Consider the following 19917-nt stretch of genomic DNA (forward strand, 5'->3'; position numbering starts at 1 on the left):
GTTTGTGCACCCCCATCCATGGTGTCGCCTAACCGAAAGTTGCCGTTAGTTAGTACAAGTTAGCGTAAATAAACACATGTGAGAATTTATGTGTGCTGGAAGGCCTGTTTTAATGGTTTCCGTGTCCCTTGCAGCCCTCCTAGTGCTGTGAGGCCGGGTCAGGCCCAGCGTGTTTAAAGGCCAGGATGCCAGCTGTTCCGTCTGCCAGCGGTCCGGGCTGGGGAGGTGCAGGGGGGGAAGAGTGTCTGCTCGATGAAAGGGGTTGGGTGGGGCGGAGGAGGAGGTGGAGGGGAGAAATAAAAGGCTGGCTGCAGGTGGAGGAGGACATGGGAGAATGGAAAGATGGATATGGATATGGAAACCACAAATAGAATGAGGAGGATGAAGTGGTGGAGCGAGGGATCGAGGTAGAGAGAGGGGGGAGGATGGATTCGTAAGGAAGAAAGTAGAGATTTTGGAGAAAAGTGAACAGAGGAGGGAGGGGCTGAGCACTGCTCATTATGCTGGGTGTGTATGGGAATGGCGGTAAACATGACATTTCCCCGCGGCAGCCGGCAGAACGGCTCTGGCTCTAATGACAGCCCTGCAGCACAATGAGGAGTAAAGCAGTGGCCACAGCTACCGTGGCCCAAGCTGGCCTGGCCCGGGCCGGCCCTGCCCGACCCAACCCAGCAGTCACATAACCGCCAACCACCGGCAGAAACCCTTCTGCCTCCTGCCACACAGGGCTGCTCTGCAATGACCAGAGTTCACCCTACGGGGCAAATAGTGCTCATTTTAGAATAAGGTGTGAGCTTTCTCCGTTTTGTATCCTGAGTGTTATTGGCATTGTTAGGTCATTGTTTAAGAATACTTTCAAACTGGAGACAGATTCACTTTTGACTTTTGCAAATACTTTGGATTATAGCAAGCAACAAGTGATCAGTGAGTCATGAATACCAAGTCAAAGTCGAGTCTTATCAATGTCAAGCAAGTGTAAAGTCCTCAGATTTGCCCCTCGAGACTGACTAGTCAGTCCCCAAGATTTGATTCTGCTTTTGACTGAGCACAATTAATCCACAATTAAAGCACTTTAATGCCCATAATACACCTAATTAGGAGCTGCAGAGAACAGGGGGGCAAAGAGCCCAATTGTGTATCGTTAAGTAATGCATTTCTATTGTGTAATAACCACAACAATCTTGGAACCACTTCTCAACTACATGCAAGTCTCTCATTTGATCACCTCAAGCCCTCGATAGGTACGGTAGGTGGTGCTGTACCCATTTCAACTAGTGGTAATAGAGACAACGGCTGACCTCTTTACATCACCAGCAACAACAAACTTCAGGCGGCATTCGAGAAAGATTTTTTCAGTAGACAGCTGTCACTTCACTTCGGGTCCATGTCACCTCAAAATAAATGTTTTTTTCTTCTTCCAGGGATATTCTCTGATATTTTGAATCTTAAAGACTGCATCGGATCGCCGACTCTCTTCCACAACAAGTAAAGACGCCTAGTGGGGGTAATCTCACCCATGGAGGAGAAGGAATTGGGGGAAAGGAACTTTGGCTTTGACTCTCTGAAGTCCAGATTGAAACGCGACATGGAGGAGAAAGGGATTGTTGTCGTATGCGGGCTCCGCCGCATAGGTGATCCAAAAGCCAGTCGGAACAATGGGATGTCAGAGCGGAGGGTTTATTTTTTTTCGAAATAAAGGGACGTCAAACTAGTGGGCTGTAGGACCAATGGGAATATTTTGTTGGGAATGGGAATAATATATTGAGAGGTCGGAACAATGGAGCGTCTGAGAAATGACATGGACTTGAAGTGAATTGACAGCTGTCTACTGAAAACATCTTTCTCCCGCTGGGGCAGCCCCTCCGCCGCCCGTCCATATACGGCATTCCCCCAATTCCTTCTCCCCCATTGGCGAGATAACTCCCGCTATAGGTGTTTACTTGTGGAAGTATCAGAGAGTCTGAGAACCCGATGCATTCTTTAAGATTCATAATATCAGAGAATATCCCCATCAGTTCGGCCGTGGCGCAATGAATGAATTAAGATCGAAAACACATTGAGAGAAAAAAACATTTATTTTGACAGATGTGCCCGAAGTTACTACTTTACAACCTTGTTGATGACCCACATTTAAAAAAACATGTGCTTTTAATTCAGCATTGCCTGAAATCGAAGCGTAGTGTTTGTGTGCTTCCACCTTTAATGGATGCATGCCATGCGTGCTCCCGCGGCCGGGGATACAATTCTTAGAGGGGGTAACTACATTCACCAGCTTCCTCCATCTTCTGCGCCACCTTTTTAAATAAATCGCTCGTTTTCCAACGGAGACAACAACACGACTATCGTCACCTTCTACTTCCGGCTCACGGCCCCTGGAAAAGATCTCGAGCATGCGCAGAAATGAGAAATTTGATTTGATTTTAGCTCGACTAAGGTGTATACATGCATCTTAATAATCCAATCATAGTTGGACTAACCCAATAATTTGACCTTCTTGAGTGTCATGTAAACGCACTTGTGTTTCCCCTCCTCACCTCCCTTGGTTAAGCTAGAGGCTGTTCACATGGGGTGCCCCGTGTGTGTCTCCACCACCTTCTCACAGTAATGTCCTGTCTTTTTCCGGCGACCGGGACGATTGCCACAATTCTAATTCTCCATTTTTCTCCAAGCAACGCATAATGGACGGGGAACGAAAAGGGAAATGGCCACAATTGCTATGTACAAGTTCCAGTGCTGTCAGAGTCTCCGGTCAGCGATTTGAATAAGACTTTGTATGTGTGGGGGGGGGCCTAAATCTGCATTTAGCGGTGCGCATATGAAAGTTGATCATGTGCATGTCAGGGTTTTGGCAGCAGGGAGGAGCTGCTTTCAACCTCCCATTTCTGTGAATGGGGGGGTGCAGGTGGAACACAGACGTTTCTAGCTTCACCCCTCCCCACTGTGATGATGACAATGGGAAGAATTGACAGATTAAAGCGGCCGTTTTATCCAGTGTTCCTGTGGAAGGTTCAGCCATGCGATGAATCATCACTGGCACATGTAGCTGTCAACATAAATTCAACTGAATCCCTCCGGCTTTCCGACCCCGTTCTGAGCTTCTGTCGGCTAGATCTGATTGTGTCGCCGCACAGGATATCATTATATAGACCAATAATACTAAAGAGACGATATGGCATTGTTTTTCCTCTTGCCTTTCTGCCTGGCATTTCAAACTACAGTGCCCACCCCTCACCAACGTGACCGAGGCTCTCCAGCGTGCGCTCCAGACGTTACTGCATTTTGCCGGTTTTGTCATTTTCTTCAGCCGCATTATCGTATTAAGTAACGGGAGAGTGCATTACTTTAGACTAACTTGGCCAACACGCCACTTGCCAGCGACCAGAGGTACTTGCCAATGGCAGTCACTTGTGCTACCTACTAGGCAGTCGTTTTCCCCTTCTCCGGTCCCCAGGGCCTGAAATTTTATCCCACGATTTTGTAATAACAGTGGCGTGCTTCTTTTGTGTCAAAAGCATCTGAAGAATGCGCTGGCATCGCGGCGTGCAGAGCGGTGTGTCCCCCCTCGTGGATCCTTTTCTAGGGCGCCACAGGCAGTGCTGGTTTCACACTTTTGTTTGCCTACGGAAAGCCCAATGTGTATGTGTGTGTGTGCTCACAATCGCGCATGTGTGTGTGTGTGTGTGTGTGTGTGTGTGTGTGCTTGCGTATTTCCAAATGATCAAGGGGTCAGCATCAAGGCGAGACAGGGTTTGGAAGGGGCTCCGTGTTTATCCGTCCAACCTGTGTGAGTCATCTGGCTGAGGCAAGCTTCACAGCAACGTGCCATATCACCCCCCCCCCCCCCCCCCCCGATCCAGCATCCTGCGCCCTGCTCTCCTCCGCCCCTCTGCTTGGCAGGTGTTGTCATCCAGCCCTTGTTGTTATAAACTTCCACATTCCTCCAAACTGTGTAATTCCACCGTTGGCTTGTGCACATCCAACTCGCTCACCCCTCACCGGATTTGTTGACTCTGCTAATACGGCTGCAGCTAAACTCACAGTCCCCCATTGGTGGTCTAGGAACCCCTTTTTCATGTAGGGTAGCTTCCGAACGGCATAGCATGTAAATGCATTTTCTCCCAGTGTCTTCCAGCTGGCGTCCGATCAAGCAACAGATCATTTAAGGTCTGCACTCCACATTCGTGCACAGTATGGTCTGCCACAGTCGGCCATGCCTCACAACCAAAACCAAGGACCTCAGCAATGTAAACATCTGCCTCCATAGCATCAGTGTGGGGCCCTTCATGAGCCCCATGATACCATGTGGTTCTGTTGCGGGTAAAGCGGTGGGCTTCTAACTCATTCAACGCATGCAGCACCGTGTGCTGGGCTGCAGGAATCCTGGGTTTGGTTTTGAGGTGTTCTAAGGGGATTTCTTCCCCACCTGTGTTTACATGGAGGAAAGTCTATTGAAAAATCCCTCTGTGGAAAGTCTTATCTTTGTTCCAGAACATTGGACCAGGAATAAGACTTTTCCGCTTTCCATATTCAGACTGGGTATTCCAATCCACTTGCATACTTTAACCATATTATTTTTCAGGCCCTTACTCAAAGCAGACGCTTGAAATGTATTAATCACTTGCTCAACCAGGAAATGCACATTCATACCAGTTGGCCAAAGCTTGCATTTCTACTTGACATGAATCCCTCCAAAGTGCACACATTAGTTCAATGGCTGCGAGGAAAACATGAGACCCAAGGAGGGAGAGCCGGAGAAATTAAGAAAGCCAGGGAGCTGACGAGCTTCAGGATGAGGGCCAATGGCGGGTGCACGAGATTATAGTAGGCTGTTGGTTTTCCTGCTGTGGGAGGTAGTGGGTGGAGCCGAGGCATCCTTGAGTTGTAATGCAGGGTTAGAGAAAACCCAGATCCATCTTTTGTGTTGGCCTCTCCCGCATCTCAGTCATCTAAATCGAACCTTTCCTGCTTGTGCTGCATACACACCCATTCTGACGAAGGAAAGCACACACACATGCAGGCACGCAGGCACAAGCATCACACCTGTCTATATGAACTCAAAAGCTGTATGGATCTGTAGGTGGAGTAAATGAAATGATAATAGTGCCTGCAGCTCACACATTAATATTCATATTATATGGTAGGGGTGTAACAATACGCGTATTCGTACCGACATTTTTCGGTATGGGTCTAACGGTTCGATGCACGTTTCATTTCGGTACGTACCGGGGGAAAAAAAAAAAAGTGTCAGTGTCTTGTCCTGATGTTTTGTGATGAGGACCACAACGGAAATAAGTCCTGGACTTTGTGTTTTTATCCTCAATTGTATTTCATGTCTTTTCATTTGTGTAAGGCATTTGTTTTATACAATTTCATAAATCAAATCAAAATCCAATCCAATCCAAACTGCTGTACCGAAACACATACCGAACCGTGACTTAAAAACCGAGTCACGTACCGAATCGTGACTTTTGTGTATCGTTACACCCCTATTATATGGTCATATTTTCATTATCTGTGTGTGCCTTGGCTCAACAATGCAAGCGGCAATTATCACTTTGTAAGAGAACGCAATGTGGAATTTTCCAAGTCCCCTGAAGGTATCCATCCACCACTAATCGAAATCTAGTAACATATTAAAAACCTGTTAACATTGACGGGTGAGGTAAGACTTGCACCACCACTCATTGCACTGTGTTGGTATAGGCTCTGTCAAACTGTGGTGATTCATGGTGAAGCCGGAGCAACCATAACGTTTGGGTGAAACCAGCCCTGGCGGCTGTGCTGATTCGTCTCCTGCTCTTTTTCAGTCGGTGGTCAAGACAGGACGCTTGCTCATCAGTCACGAGGCGCCCGTCACCGGAGGATTTGCGGCAGAAATCAGCTCCACAGTGCAGGTGGGTACATGTGTGTGTGCGAGTATTTTGGAAGCGTGTGGGCATTTGCCTGACATGCAGGCAAGCGTGTCAGGCTGTTGACAGGTGAGTTGAGGTGTGTCACACTCTTGACAGGTGAGTCGAGCGGTGTGGTTTGCTTGCCCTAGGTGTGTGTTGTAGAGATGCTCCACCTTTTATTAAAAATCTCTACAGTATCACCCCAGGGGCGGCAGTGAGTTGAGAGGGGGCGATCCAGGTGGCTTACAATGGGTTGTTCAACCGTAATCACACTGTCTTTCATCGACCGGCCCGAGGCTACCGAAGAAATAACCTACATCTTAAGACGCAGACGTCTATAGTAGGCCATGCTTATACAGTGTGCAAGGTTAACCTAGTCTGACCGACACCCAGATGTCATGGCGATTCCTGACGATACCTGTTTCTGCTGCGTACATGGTGCGCTGAAATACCCTTATTGGAGCTCTATATATAATGCCGGCTGTACTGTGTGGATCACCAGGTTTGATGCGTTGTGGGTCGCACTGTAACAGAAATGTGAAACGGAGAGCTTAAGCCTGGTCTGCATTAAGGGGGAACACGAGAGAGCTCGCTCCTCCACCCTCTGAGTCTCTAATGAGGTTTGCATAGTTCTAGGGGCCTGGCGATGGATGTTTAAGTATGCGCAGTGTCCCTTTTCGACAGACTCTGGGCAGAATATCACTTTGTCTCACTGAAGGTGTCTTTTATGAAGTGAAGTCAAGTTTGCTTTGTGATTGGGAATCTGAACATTGTGCTAAAAGTGTTGGGTGATGCATATTTTTTTTATTATTAAGGCATTGTGTATAATTTAAAGTAATAATTTACCCTATAAAATAAATATTACCGGATTTGAAGTGCTTTAATAATCAAATGTACTTTGTTGAACCATAATTATATTGCTTAATATTGTGAAAGGTTTAAAAATTCAGTAAACTAACTAGTACAAGCTTTGCTCAAAATGGCTGTGCAACAGCCTGCTTGACTCATACAAATTTATTAGCCCCACTTATTCTTTGGTTTGGAAGAACTTATCTGCTAAATTCTGTAATGCCATGGATTTATGCAAATTACCAATGCACTTCTCCATCATGCTCGTGAGATTTATTCAAATCCAGTGTTGCCAACAGCATTAACCAGCCCTGGGCCTATCTGAATTCAGATTGCCTTTGTACAACGCTCATATTGTGAAACATTGGAAATGAAGCTTTTATTCAATCGAAATCAAAAAAAGTTTTTATTATGACCGTACAGGTGTATCAACAATTATGGTGGAACAGTCAATTTTATTACGTGTGAAACCATGAATGTAAAAATCAATGGGCTGTTAAATAACTGATGTGCCAATGGGCATTAATGGATACCAGGCATGGGAGGGTGGAGGGGTCCAGCCAGGCAACGACGCTAGAAGGAACATCTGTCATAATAACATAATAACCACAGCAATTATAACCGTGAATGTACTTATAAATTGACCAAAAGCTCATACTCTGGCACTAGCTCAGTGTTGCTGTTATGCTATTTTATGGTTTTCAATTTTAAAAAAAATGTAAGAATTGGAACGTATCACTGTCAACGACAGGGAACAACGGTACTGGTTTAAGACCTTAAAAAGAGGTGTTGAAAAGGTGACAGCATTACAGCGTTACATGGCTAATTAGTCAGGACAGTTGTTTCTGTATTTTCAGATAAGCAGGGAACCTTTTTATTTTAAGACATTCACATTTTAAATAACGTGATTTTAAGTTGTTTAAATATAGTTGTGGCGAATACCTGCCTTTAGGGTATTTGAAGACAATAAAAAACAAATGTGAAACTTTATATGAACCATGATACGATTTATGGTTTACACACACACACACACACACACACACACACACACACACACACACACACACACACACACACACACACACACACACACACACACACACACACACACACACACACACATCTCTCTCTCTCTCTCTACCTATACAAACACATGCACGTTGGTGCAGCCTGGTTACCTGGGGAACATGACATGGTCTGAGCTTGTGTCCAGATGGCTGAGCGGTGGCAAGGTCTCTCGGAACTGCGATGACTCACCCGGAAACAACAGAGATGTGGCGTTGGTTGTGCGTTGATAATGTGATGGAACAAGCGTATAATCTGGCTTTTTGCAGAAAGGTGCTTAGCCCGGATCCTTGTAACTACAATAACAACGGTATAAACCAGCTTGGAACTTTGGGAAGAAAATGTCAACTAGCTTGACACATGCCCTTTCTATTGTTAGATATGGAGATCTTTCAAATAAATTCTATCAGGCCTTGTCCGTTCCCAAATCCCAAAAGTAGGCATATATCTAGTTATATTTTTGATATAACTAGATATATCTTCTCTTCTCGCTCTCCCACAAATCTACCCTGCCACGGTCTGACACACAGGCCACAGTCAGAGCATAGGTTGAGAAGAAGCAAGACTACAGCCTCCCCCACACATCTACTGTGCCACTATCTGACACACAGATAGCAGACAGACCACAGACCTTGAAGAGAGAACAGCCCGCCCAACGCCATCGACACCATGCCTTCCCCCATCGCAGATGCTGGCTTGGCGAGGAACGGCCACGCCCCTCCTCTGCACTCCCCCATTGACGATGACCTCCAGCACTCCTCCATCGACGATGACTGCCAGCCTCATCTCTCCCATAGCCACAACAACATCTCCAGCTCCACTATCTCCTCCCTTTATGATTTTCCAGATGAATTTAAGAAATTGAAAAATGTTGGCATCAAACTTGCATCTGTGTCAATGATACCATTGCCACGTCATTGCTACAGGCTGATAACACTGGGTTCAGTCGTAGACACAGTATGAAGGAAGTTTTGCATAATCTGCTGAACCCATGGTTGCCTATGTCAAAACATGGCAACTTTTGCATTCCTGCTGTAACCACGGAGAGAGTAAACAAAGGGAAACTTAGACGCACTGCTAACCTCACAAATCTCATACCTATTCCCTCCAAACCAAAATCAACCTTAAAGCCTATCAATGACACCATCAGGATGGGTCTACTTAATGTTAGGTCTCTTAATAACAAATCTTTTTCAAGCCCCCAACACAAATTCCACCTGACCTTCATTCCACGCAGAAATGCAATGAGTTTGCAACTTTTTATACTGATAAAATTGACGGCATCAGACGCGCTATCAATGTCTCCACTTTAAACAAAAATGTTGGACTACCACCAGTTCAGGCAAAAGTAACGTGGCAATGACATTTTAATGTCATAGACTCTGTTGTGGAAACTGACACAACTAAAGCCATCCACCTGTTGCCTTGATACTTTACCTACCAACCTCTTTAAGAATGTTTTTGACTGCCTAGCAATAGACATATTGCAAATAGTTAGCAACTCTCTCCAATCAGGCAATTTCCCAAAAGCCTTAAAAACTGCAGTTATTAAACCTCTTTTAAAAAAGCGGAGCCGAGATGCCTCTATTCTTAACTACAGACCAATATCAAATCTACCCTTCATAAGTAAAATCATTGAGAAAGTTGTCCTCCAGCAACTTAGTGACCTCCTGGCATCAACTGGTTGCTATGACACCTTCCAATCTGGATTTCGACCCCTTCACAGCACCGAGACCGCCCTTATTAAAGTTGTAAACAACATCTGTCTTAACAGACTCTGGCAAAATCTCAATACTAATGCTACTAGACCTCAGTGCTGCATTCGACACTGTAGACCATACAATACTTTTGGACAGATTAGAAAACTAGGTGGGGCTTTCAGGCACAGTCTTAAATTGGTTTAGGTCCTACCTACAAAATAGGAACTACTTTGTTTCCATTGGCAACTTTGTTTCAGAATCAACAAACGTGACATGTGGAGTCCCACAAGGTTTGATCTTAGAACCCTCTCTATTCTATCTATCTACATGCTCCCATTAGGGCAAATCATGCAAAATAACAATATTGACCATCATTGCTATGCTGATGACACGTAAATCTATGTATCGCTATCACCAAATGACTATCAGCCCATAGATCTGTTGTGCCAGTGCATTGAGCAAGTCAAAGACTGGATGTGCCGAAATTTCCTTCAACTAAATGAGGACAAAACCGAGATAATTGTATTTGGTGCTAAAACCAAAAGGCTTAAAGTAACCCAACACCTTCATTCTCTGTCCCTGAAAAACTCGATCAAAGCCAGAAATCTAGGGGTTATCATGGATTCAGATTTACATTTAGACTGTCACATCAAATCAGTTACAAAATCTGCATATTATCACCTTAAAAACGTAGCAAGACTTAAAGGGCTCATGTTTTTTTTTATTTTTATTTTTTATAAGTTTATTTGAAAACAGGGACAGTGCACATTAATAACATTACTGTAAATGCGCCAGAATTAGCCAAGAGGCTATTTTTCATCTGTAGTCCCCAGACGGATGTTAAAAAGTCACCCTGCTCTACCTGCCGCCATCTTCGTCCATGGTTTCTTTTGGAATGGTATAGTGCTTGTCTACCAAAGATTTACAAAAACTTGTACATGCCTTTATCACTAGCAAGCTTGATTACTGCAATGGTCTCCTTACAGGTCTCTCAAAAAAAAGGCAACTACAGCTTGTTCAGAATGCTGCTGCTAGAGTTCTAACAAAGACCAACAAATTTCAACATATTACACCAATTCTTAAATCGTTACATTGGCTCCCTGTATGTCAGAGAATTGATTTTAAAATCATGTTGCTAACCTATAAATCCCTACATGGTTTAGGGCCAAAATATTTAAATGATATGCTTCCACTACATAAACCTTATAGGCCACTAAGATCTTCTGAGACCAATCTGTTAATTATCCCCAGAGTCAACACGAAACATGGGGAAGCAGGATTTAGTTACTATGCAACAAATAGCTGGAATAAACTCCCTGAGGATTTAAGACTTGCCCCAACTCTGACAGCTTTTAAAACGAGACTGAAGACTTTTGTTTGCTTTAGCTTTCTGCTAAATCTTAAATCTACAATGCTTTTTTAACTTTGCCTTTATTTTCTATCTTTTATTTTATTACTAACTTTGCCTATTTTTACCAGAGAGATACATGATCTGTGTTCCTTTAGGTCGGGTCGGAGTCCCGACGTGGGTAAGGACCAAGTTCCTTTAGGTCGGGTCGGAGTCCCGACGTGGGTAAGGACCAAGTTCCTTTAGGTCGGGTCGGAGTCCCGACGTGAGTAAGGACCAAGTTCCTTTAAGTCGGGTCGGAGTCCCGACGTGGGTAAGGACCAAGTTCCTTTAGGTCGGGTCGGAGTCCCGACGTGAGTAAGGACCAAGTTCCTTTAGGTCGGGCTGGAGTCCCGACGTGGGTAAGGACCAAGTTCCTTTAGGTCGGGTCGGAGTCCTGACAAATGTGAAAGAGTAAGGACCAAGTTCCTTTAGGTCGGGTCGGAGTCCCGACGAATGTGAAAGAGTAAGGACAAAGTTCCTTTAGGTCGGGCCGGAGTCCCGACGAATGTGAAAGAGTAAGGACCAAGTTCCTTTAGGTCGGGTCGGAGTCCTGACAAATGTGAAAGAGTAAGGACCAAGTTCCTTTAGGTCGGGCCGGAGTCCCGACGTGGGTAAGGGCCAAGTTCCTTTAGGCCGGGTCGGAGACCCGATGTGGGTAAGGACCAAGTTCCGTTAGGTCGGGCTGGAGTCCCGACGTGGGTAAGGACCAAGTTCTTTTAGGCCGGGTCGGAGACCCGACATGGGTAAGGACCAAGTTCCTTTAGGTCGTGGAGAGACAACGTGTGTCTGGGTCAGACTCCCAGGATAAGGACCAAGTTCCTTTTGGTCGGGCCAAGTCCCGAAAATTGTATGACGTGGGTATCAGAGACTGTTGATCTTAAATACATTGCACTTTCTAAAATGCTTCTTCTTTTTTTACTTTGCCCTTATTTTCTACCTATTTTACTTTTTTACTTATCTATTATTTTCTTTTATTCTATGACAATGTTTATATGTGAAGCACTTGGAGTCTGCCTTGTGTATGAAAACACAACAGTTGCCCAACAGCCCAACAGTTGCATTGGAATCGTGTGTGGTCCACAGAAGCTCCTGCAGTGCCGGGCCAATGTGTGATGACTATGTCCATGCCTCCTTTAATTGCAAAGTAGCTAAAAGCCTATCAGAGCTTGTAATGGACCCTCCCATTACACATACATTAGACACATTTGCCTACTAATGTGCACACAGTCACTAAACGCACGCATGCACACACACACGCCACAAACCACAGAGGCAGCATACCCTTGTGATGTGTGCCGATGTGCAGTACGTGGGCCATCTTCCCACTGAAGTCCCACAGCCTAGATTACATACTACAATCAGTCATGCAGTATGGCATTCGCTGTAGACCTACCACAGATTGCCGGGAGTCTCCTGGAACAGTGAATTCTCCTGGTCCTTTCCTTTTTATTTGTGTGTAATGTAAATCAAGCGGGCTCCGTCTAACTACCACCCGGCTTCCTACCACTGAGCTGTGGTGCTGTTCTTGGAAACGCTTAAAAGGCAACAGGCATAAATCTCCCTTGGAGTCCCTTTGTCGGTGTCCACAGAGAAGGAAGGCTTGTTCGTTTGGCCCTTCCATCACGAAGGCCCTCTCGCTCAGGGCAGAGGAGCCAAGAAACAAAGTTTCAAGCGGGTTTGGTGCCCTGCTGCTGTAGAGCTATATCCCGTTTCCCCCGAGGGGTTGCTTCCTTTATAGGGGCCATGTTCATTAAAAGCTGCTTCACGTTTATACTGCAGCCTGCTGCTACCTGTATCCAATTCCACATGGGATAAGTCTTTTGGGTTATATAGCAACAGCATTCTGCGGTTTATGCCTCCTCATTCCTGTTGATCGTTGAGAAGCTCCAGGCCAAATTCACTCATTATTGTCTACTGCCTTTAATAAAACCGTAGAGTCGCCTGGTCTTTTGTTGTGGATAAATCAATAGCAGTTTGCCCTTTGTGTATCAATGATTCTGAATTGTTCTCTTATAAATTTCCACATGGAATTATTTTAATGGCCGTATTGAAAATAATTTAATAAAAATATATATAACTTTTGTTAAAATGTCTTTGAAGGCAAAACTTGATCTTATTCAGCATTTGAGTTGCTCATAGGAAACAAATGGAGGCCATGTTGTTTCAGGATAAGAACCTCTGTAGAATTAACTGATCCTTGAGGTACTTCTAAACAACAAATCAGTGTTCCATTGTATTTGTTTCAGGGTGGCTGGCTTTTGATATGTCTAACAATTGGAGATGGTCCATTCTGGCATTTGCTTAAAAGCTAGAAACAACCTAGAGTAGAACCGGCCTTGGATAAGTACTGGGAAGCATATCTTTTTATAATATCAATTTATTATCTTAAGATCCTGGTTGATCTGGGATCCAGCAGTATCCAGCCCTATGTTTATAGCAGAGCTTCTGCAGGGAAACAAAACAACGCGGATGAGCAAAGGGGAGTTGAATAAGTTTTAATACATTCTACAGTGGCCAACTGATTTTAAACATTTACAGACAACTTTTTTTTGTTTAATTGTGCTGGCCAAGTTTGTGTTTGTGTTTGTGTCAATTGTGCACTTACAGTTCCCACGTGCCACATGATTGGTCGAAACAGATATAAAGCCAAAGACAGTGAAATGTTTCAGCTCGTCTGCCAGTTTTTAGATATGAATTTTAAGTTTGATTTGTGAGACTGCGTCCTGGTATACAGATACCCCGTGACTTGTCCCCATTAGATTGGATGTGCTTAACTTGGTGGAGATATCTTTTAGTTTGAGTAACTCTGTAGTTTCTCTCCAAATGGTTGACTCGTGGGTAGCAATGGTGCTTAGATGTTGAACTTTGTACCTCAAAGCAGTTATGTTCCTAAATCAGTTAAAGACCAAAACTAGCTTCCACACCATGCTGGTATTCTCTAAATTAAGTTGACTGTTAGTTGGTTGTTATTTTATGTACAATTCGCAATTTTACTATACTTTGTACATTTTTAGTGACGTTATCTAAGCTGAAACACAATTATAATCTTTTTTTGTACCCCATCTGTCTTGAATCAACATTTTGGAGAGCTCATTGAGTAGACCTGTGATTGTCCTTCTTGGCTAGTAGAACAGGCAATATTGTCGCATGTCTACCATTGCTTGTGGTTGCACCGCCCAATCTGTTGCTGTCTCTTACAGACTCTTATTTACACGTGACAGGAGACACAACATTACCACTGCCACTCTAAGCCCCCGCAAGGTTGTGTTTAAATACACCCAGCCTCATTGCAGGATGCTGGTCTTTTGGAACAGCCATGTTGTCATATTTTTATTCAGACGTTCAAGTATATTACATATAATGATGCACTTTACAGACGATAAACATTGATTTGAATGAAATCTGAGTTGTGTGGTGGTTCTTTGTCCAGCTGTGATGGCAGTCTACCAGACTGTTCTCAAACTTCCAGTAAGTGTATTTAGAGGAGATTACAGCTCTTATCCAGACAAAAGGGGCAAACTCCATAGTACTGTCTGTCTGGTCCAGTGTTTACTTAATGTGCAGAGAATAGCGCTTCACATTCAAGGAAAGACTGTATTAACATCTTGGAGATGGAACCTGTCCTGGGTTGTTGCTTATTAGTTAAAATGTTAAATATTTCTCGTAAAACCAGTTGGCTGCCTTTTGCAGGATGAACTTGTTTAGTTGTTTCTCAAATGCATATTACTCTAAACTGTTTCTGCAGGATTACTTATTGTGTCCTGATTAGGTGGGTTGTTTTCATCCTGGCTGCACAGGCCTGAGCAGGCCCATCCCCTCCTGCGGTGTGAAGCTGTGCGGGTTACTGTCCGTCTCACTACTCTGAGGGACATCAATAGCCAGCTTGGTCCAGGGCCACAAAGTTCACGTTCACTCTAGGTCCATTTTCAAAGGTTTTAGGTATCTTGTGAGATCTGGTTTCCCAGAACATGCCGCCAGGTACCCCCCGGTAGAGACATGGATTAAAAAATACCACGTTCTTGTTTTTTAACTTCTACACAAGACTCTTCATAGTCCTAAGGAACTGAGACGGTCTTACCCTACTTTGATGTCTAGGCGATGTAAAGAAATGGAATGTCCAAATCTGTAGGTAATGCTGCCTATAGGCTGCAGTGTTGCCCTGCTGCTCATTCACCCTTGAAGTGCAAGTAAAAAAAAAAAAGCGTTGTGAGCCACCATTGTGTAGGAGCGTTATAAAGGGTAATGCTATATATGAAATGATCCATCCACCATGGCGTTGTACTAGAAGTGGCCGAGAAGCTTAATCCTCTCTCGGATGCAGCCATCAACAAGAGGCACTTCAGTGTCACAAAGGATCGCACCTCATTTAGAGCAGAGTGGAACGTTCATAAACTTGGCGGGGAATAGCAAAAACCTCTTGTGTTGCTTTCTTAATGACGTCTTAATGATGTCTTATTTAAGCAACAGTGACAAAGTGGCATGAATTCCGACCAAATAAGACATGTTACCATGTTCATCCACATATCACTAAAGCTTGAGAGTTCTCACAGTTCATGTATGCATATTAACAATCTTAACAATTCTAATACATACATTAGGCACATGTTCAACTAAAAGACTATTTAAAATCAATTTTTCAATATATTCAAAACTGTGTGCATGCCCAGATCTGCCACAGTTTGCCAGGGGATTTTTTTTTTGTTCTTGTATATTGTGCTGTGGTAATTTGGCCCGTGAGGAAAAGTCAAAGATTTAGAGATGAAGACATTGGCCCAACCTTCCGATATGTTTATTTAACCCGGTTCATCCCTCATTAGCTCGCTGTATCAAGATGCCCCATGGCCCCTGGCAAAGGAACTGGGAGCCTTGCTGCCAAGAAGGTAGCATCTCTGACCCAAAGCACACTCCAAGAACCAACCCCTCTGCATAAGTCTGGACGCTGGGGCTCCAACGTGATGTACTTCTGCTTCATTATCACCCCTGGAGATGCAGGAGATAGCCTCTACCCATTACCGTTGGACTGAATTACTCCCACCACATTATTAACAAGTGTTTGCGACATTTTACAAGGGTGTTATTAAAAAAAGCAAAACCACAAACTATTTACAGATCAAGAATATCTTTGTTGATCTTGGTTTCTCATATCGTTAATCAAGCAAACGACCCAAGGACTGGGTGTCAAACTTTGGAAAGGTCATTCTCGTTTGCAGCCCATCTTTGCCATGCTGTCATCTCTGGAAGGGTTCAGGGGCACGAGGCGTCTGCAGGCCCTCTCTCCACCGCGCACGTGCACTTTCTCCCCCCAGCCTTTTGTGTTTTTAACAGGCAATGAAATTATCACTGCACAAAAGGCTCCTCATCAAGCCGCCTGTTTCCCGTTTGTCATGGCAGATGTATTCTAGGTGATAAAAACCATACCGAGAAATAAAAAAGTCCCGCCCATACAGTACACTGGGGAAGTCTCATAGCTATTCATGAATCTAGGCATCTATATGGCTTTCCATATTTATTAGGCCATGCAAAGGAAGAGGTTGAATATCATCCCGCTAGACGGGCTAGTAAGAACAATGAGAGAGAGAGAGAGAGAGAGAGAGAGAGAGAGAGAGAGAGAGAGAGAGAGAGAGAGAGAGAGAGAGAGAGAGAGAGAGAGAGAGAGAGAGAGAGAGAGAGAGAGAGAGAGAGAGAGAGAGAGAGAGAGAGAGAGAGAGAGAGAGAGAGAGAGAGAGAGAGAGAGAGAGAGAGAGAGAGAGAGAGAGAGGTGTTCAGATTACTCTGTCGGGGGTGGTTCCCATGTGGAATGTTTTCCCACTCTGTCCTGATTTGGTTTCAGGGGAGCAGGGCAAAAGTCAGTGGGGGGTGGACACATTACAGCTTGTTTTGCATCCCGGGCAAATTGATTCCGCACTAGCAGCCTGAGATAATGTATTTTGAGGTGCATGTACTAAATGTGGTGATGAACAGGTCATGCAGAAAAGGATTCCCTGTAAGGTCAGCAAAGTGCATTTCTAATGGCCTGTGGAGAATCTGTGTTGATTGTTCGACCGCTGTCATTCATCTAGGTGTGAAATGTGACACCAGAAAGTGGCACACTGTCTAACAGCCAAATCAATTTTGTATACATTTTTTTTGTTCTTTGTGCGTGCGTGTACCTGTGTGCCAGTGTCCTCATCCTTTAAGGTTGATAACGTAGTTGTGCTGATAGGCCAATGTCTAACGGTGTACATATTTTGTCCATGTCGTGTGTGTAGGAGGAGTGCTTCTTGAACTTGGAGGCTCCCATCGCCAGGGTGTGTGGTTATGACACGCCCTTCCCGCATATATTCGAACCCTTCTACATTCCGGATAAGTGGAAGTGCTTTGAAGCCATCAAGAAGATGATCAACTTCTGAGTGGCAGGTAAGGAGGACATTTTGAATCATATCATGAGAACGGCCAACTTAGTTGGTGCCCTTTTATTTTTTCTGTGACGCTTCAAAAGAGGTCACACACGCTAGTGTTTATTGTTAACAGACGCAAGCACAATATCCTGTTGTGCGTCCTCCACAGCAGTGCACTGTTGTTTTTAATCTCCTTTAAAAGGGCTTACTGCATTTTTACAAACCCCACATTGGAAATTCAGGGTGAAGGAAGAACGATGCTTTCTTAAACTCTGCATCCTTCTCCTCCATCCCCCCTGCTCCCCGTCTCTCCTTGCTCTCCGTCTCAACATCTTTCTCCACCAAAACCCATGACGTCTTTCTCTTCCCCATCTGCTTTCTCCTGCGCCAAAGCATTCACTTTTTTTTTTTTTACTCGCTCATCCTCTATCCCCTTCCAGGGTTCCAAGTTTCTGGAGGAGTTGGACTCACCAGCACCCCTCCCTCGTCATTTATCCAATCAATGGAAATGTCACTTTGTCGACCATCCAATCAGGAGCCGTATGCGGATGGATTCCAAACCCTGCACTCGCGCCTCCTGTTAACTGTTACCGTGGCTCTCTGAAAGCACCTTTGCTTTTGGGGAACACACTTGACCCAATTTTTCTTTGTCCCGTCATGATTGCCCGTAATTCCTATAATTACACTAACTCTGGACACTATATACTATGTTTGGATGTCGGTTTTGTGTGTGGATTAGATGGTCTATTTTGCTGTTACTCCTCCTGCTATTTGTTTTCACATTTATAATCACTCTTTTGACATGAAGTGGACCCTATCATACTAAAACAATGGGACTATGGTTTTTAGGAAATAATAAAGGACATGATAAAACAATGTGGATTGACTACAGAATTTATTTTCATTACTCCCATTTATTGGCACAACTGATGACTCTGCATCCAAAACACTCCTGCTACCAAAGATTAAACTGATAATTAATGACTTTAATGGAGGTAATTTGTTTCCCATTACTCAACATTTATCTATTCATATTTTTTTTATGTAGAAAATTGTAATTTGTTTCCCATTACTCAACATTTATCTATTCATTTTTTTTTTTGTGTAGAAAATTGCTTAGCATCTCTACCCACCTCGACCCTTCCGGAAATGCTTTCTTGCTATATCTTAAGTCTTGCGCAATGTAACAAAGTATTACCATTTATTTTCTTTCCATTTAACTGTCAAAATGGGGATCAAACCGGACACCACACAGGGTAGCTCGCATTTCACTGGAAATTTGGCTGGTATGTTGCCAAAAACGTATTTGGGAACTACCACCAAAGTCAGGCCGTTGTCAACCTATCGGCTGTCCGTTGCTCTGTGAGGACAAAATGAATCTCTCTGCAATAATTAAACGTTGCAGTATTATGTTTAGTTACACTCTCGGCTCCGTTGACTATAATGAATACAAAGTATAATTATACTATGTATTTGTTTTGGATCTCATTGATCTGAAGATTGCTTTGAGTCACCGCGCCCAACTAATCATTTAATTCTGTGGGGATCCTGAGCCTTTTTGAACTACACATTTTCTTTCATTGGTGTATGTATCCATCAATGGCAGCATAACCCTTTTGATGTTGTTTTTGTGACGATCATATTGTTTCTCTTATAGATTGGCCCTAATCAGCAGACCTAAGAGAAAGGTGAGGGTGACTTTCAAAACATCACAGGGAATGTAATATTATTGGGACCGCAACGTATGTACAGAACAAATGGAGGTGAAAGAAGGATTGAGGTGGGAGGAGAAGAGGGAGGGGTAAAGTGTGTCTTAAATGGCGAACGTGGTCTGAACTCCAGGGAATGTCCCATGGGCTTTATCTGAGGCAGCTTCTGGACGATCTTCTGAGGAGATTGCTGGAGTAAATTTGGCGCTTATAATTTGTTATTTGGACGAATCATATGGTTTACAGATCAAGATTGCTGGTCAAATCTACTTGTGAGTTATTTGGAGCAACTGCTCCAAATAATTTGTTGCATTTGTTGCAAAGTCATCTGCCGAGTGCTGATCCAAACTATTTGACCTCATCAGAGTTTCATATGAAGCCTCCATTAGTCAAAGAGAATGATCGCTGATCGAATTTGGTGAGTGGCAGCCAAAACATAAGTAGATCTGGATGTGTCCGGGTCGAACTGCTGTGTTACTGACTGTCAGTTGTAACTCAGAGAAATACACTTCATTAAACGTATGAACTGACAACAGGGAGAAGGCTTGTAATGAACTGGTTCGTAATGATGATCTGGATTAACTTACTTGGAATATTAAAAAAGTGGCTTATCTCATTGCCAAACATTCCATGTCATGTCTGCTAATCATCAAACGCTGAAACGCTGCTCTTCCTCTTTGGTGGTGCAACACCTCGTGAAGTTTTCCCAGCAATGTCGGCAGGCGGCGGGCAGTTTTTTGGACCGACTTTTGTGGCTGCGGCGGTGGTGTTCCGGGCAGAGGTGGCGGATAAACAAACCGATAGCCCCGGGCACTCAGTGCCACACCGATCAATGAGCGACTTCTAATCCATTGTAAGCATCCGAATGGGCTTCTCTTGTACCGTGCCGCAGAAACCCCAGTCCAAATGTAAAGATAAAACCCTGTCTGTCATTTT

General features: G+C 44.1%; 1 protein-coding gene across 1 annotated transcript in view; it reads left to right on the plus strand.

Moving 5' to 3' along the window:
• The window catches only part of bckdhb (branched chain keto acid dehydrogenase E1 subunit beta), a 43341-nt gene extending 25192 nt beyond the window's left edge, over nt 1-18149 (plus strand). The window contains exons 9-11 of the mRNA XM_084472221.1: nt 5808-5894; nt 17144-17291; nt 17713-18149. Coding sequence (XP_084328347.1) covers nt 5808-5894; nt 17144-17284 — 228 coding nt within the window. The 3' untranslated portion in view covers nt 17285-17291; nt 17713-18149. The remainder of the gene's footprint in view (nt 1-5807; nt 5895-17143; nt 17292-17712) is intronic.
• Nucleotides 18150-19917: the final 1768 nt, after the last annotated feature.

This window comes from Micromesistius poutassou (assembly GCF_964030765.1).
Source record: "Micromesistius poutassou genome assembly, chromosome: 8".
Classification (NCBI taxonomy): Eukaryota; Metazoa; Chordata; class Actinopteri; order Gadiformes; family Gadidae; genus Micromesistius; species Micromesistius poutassou.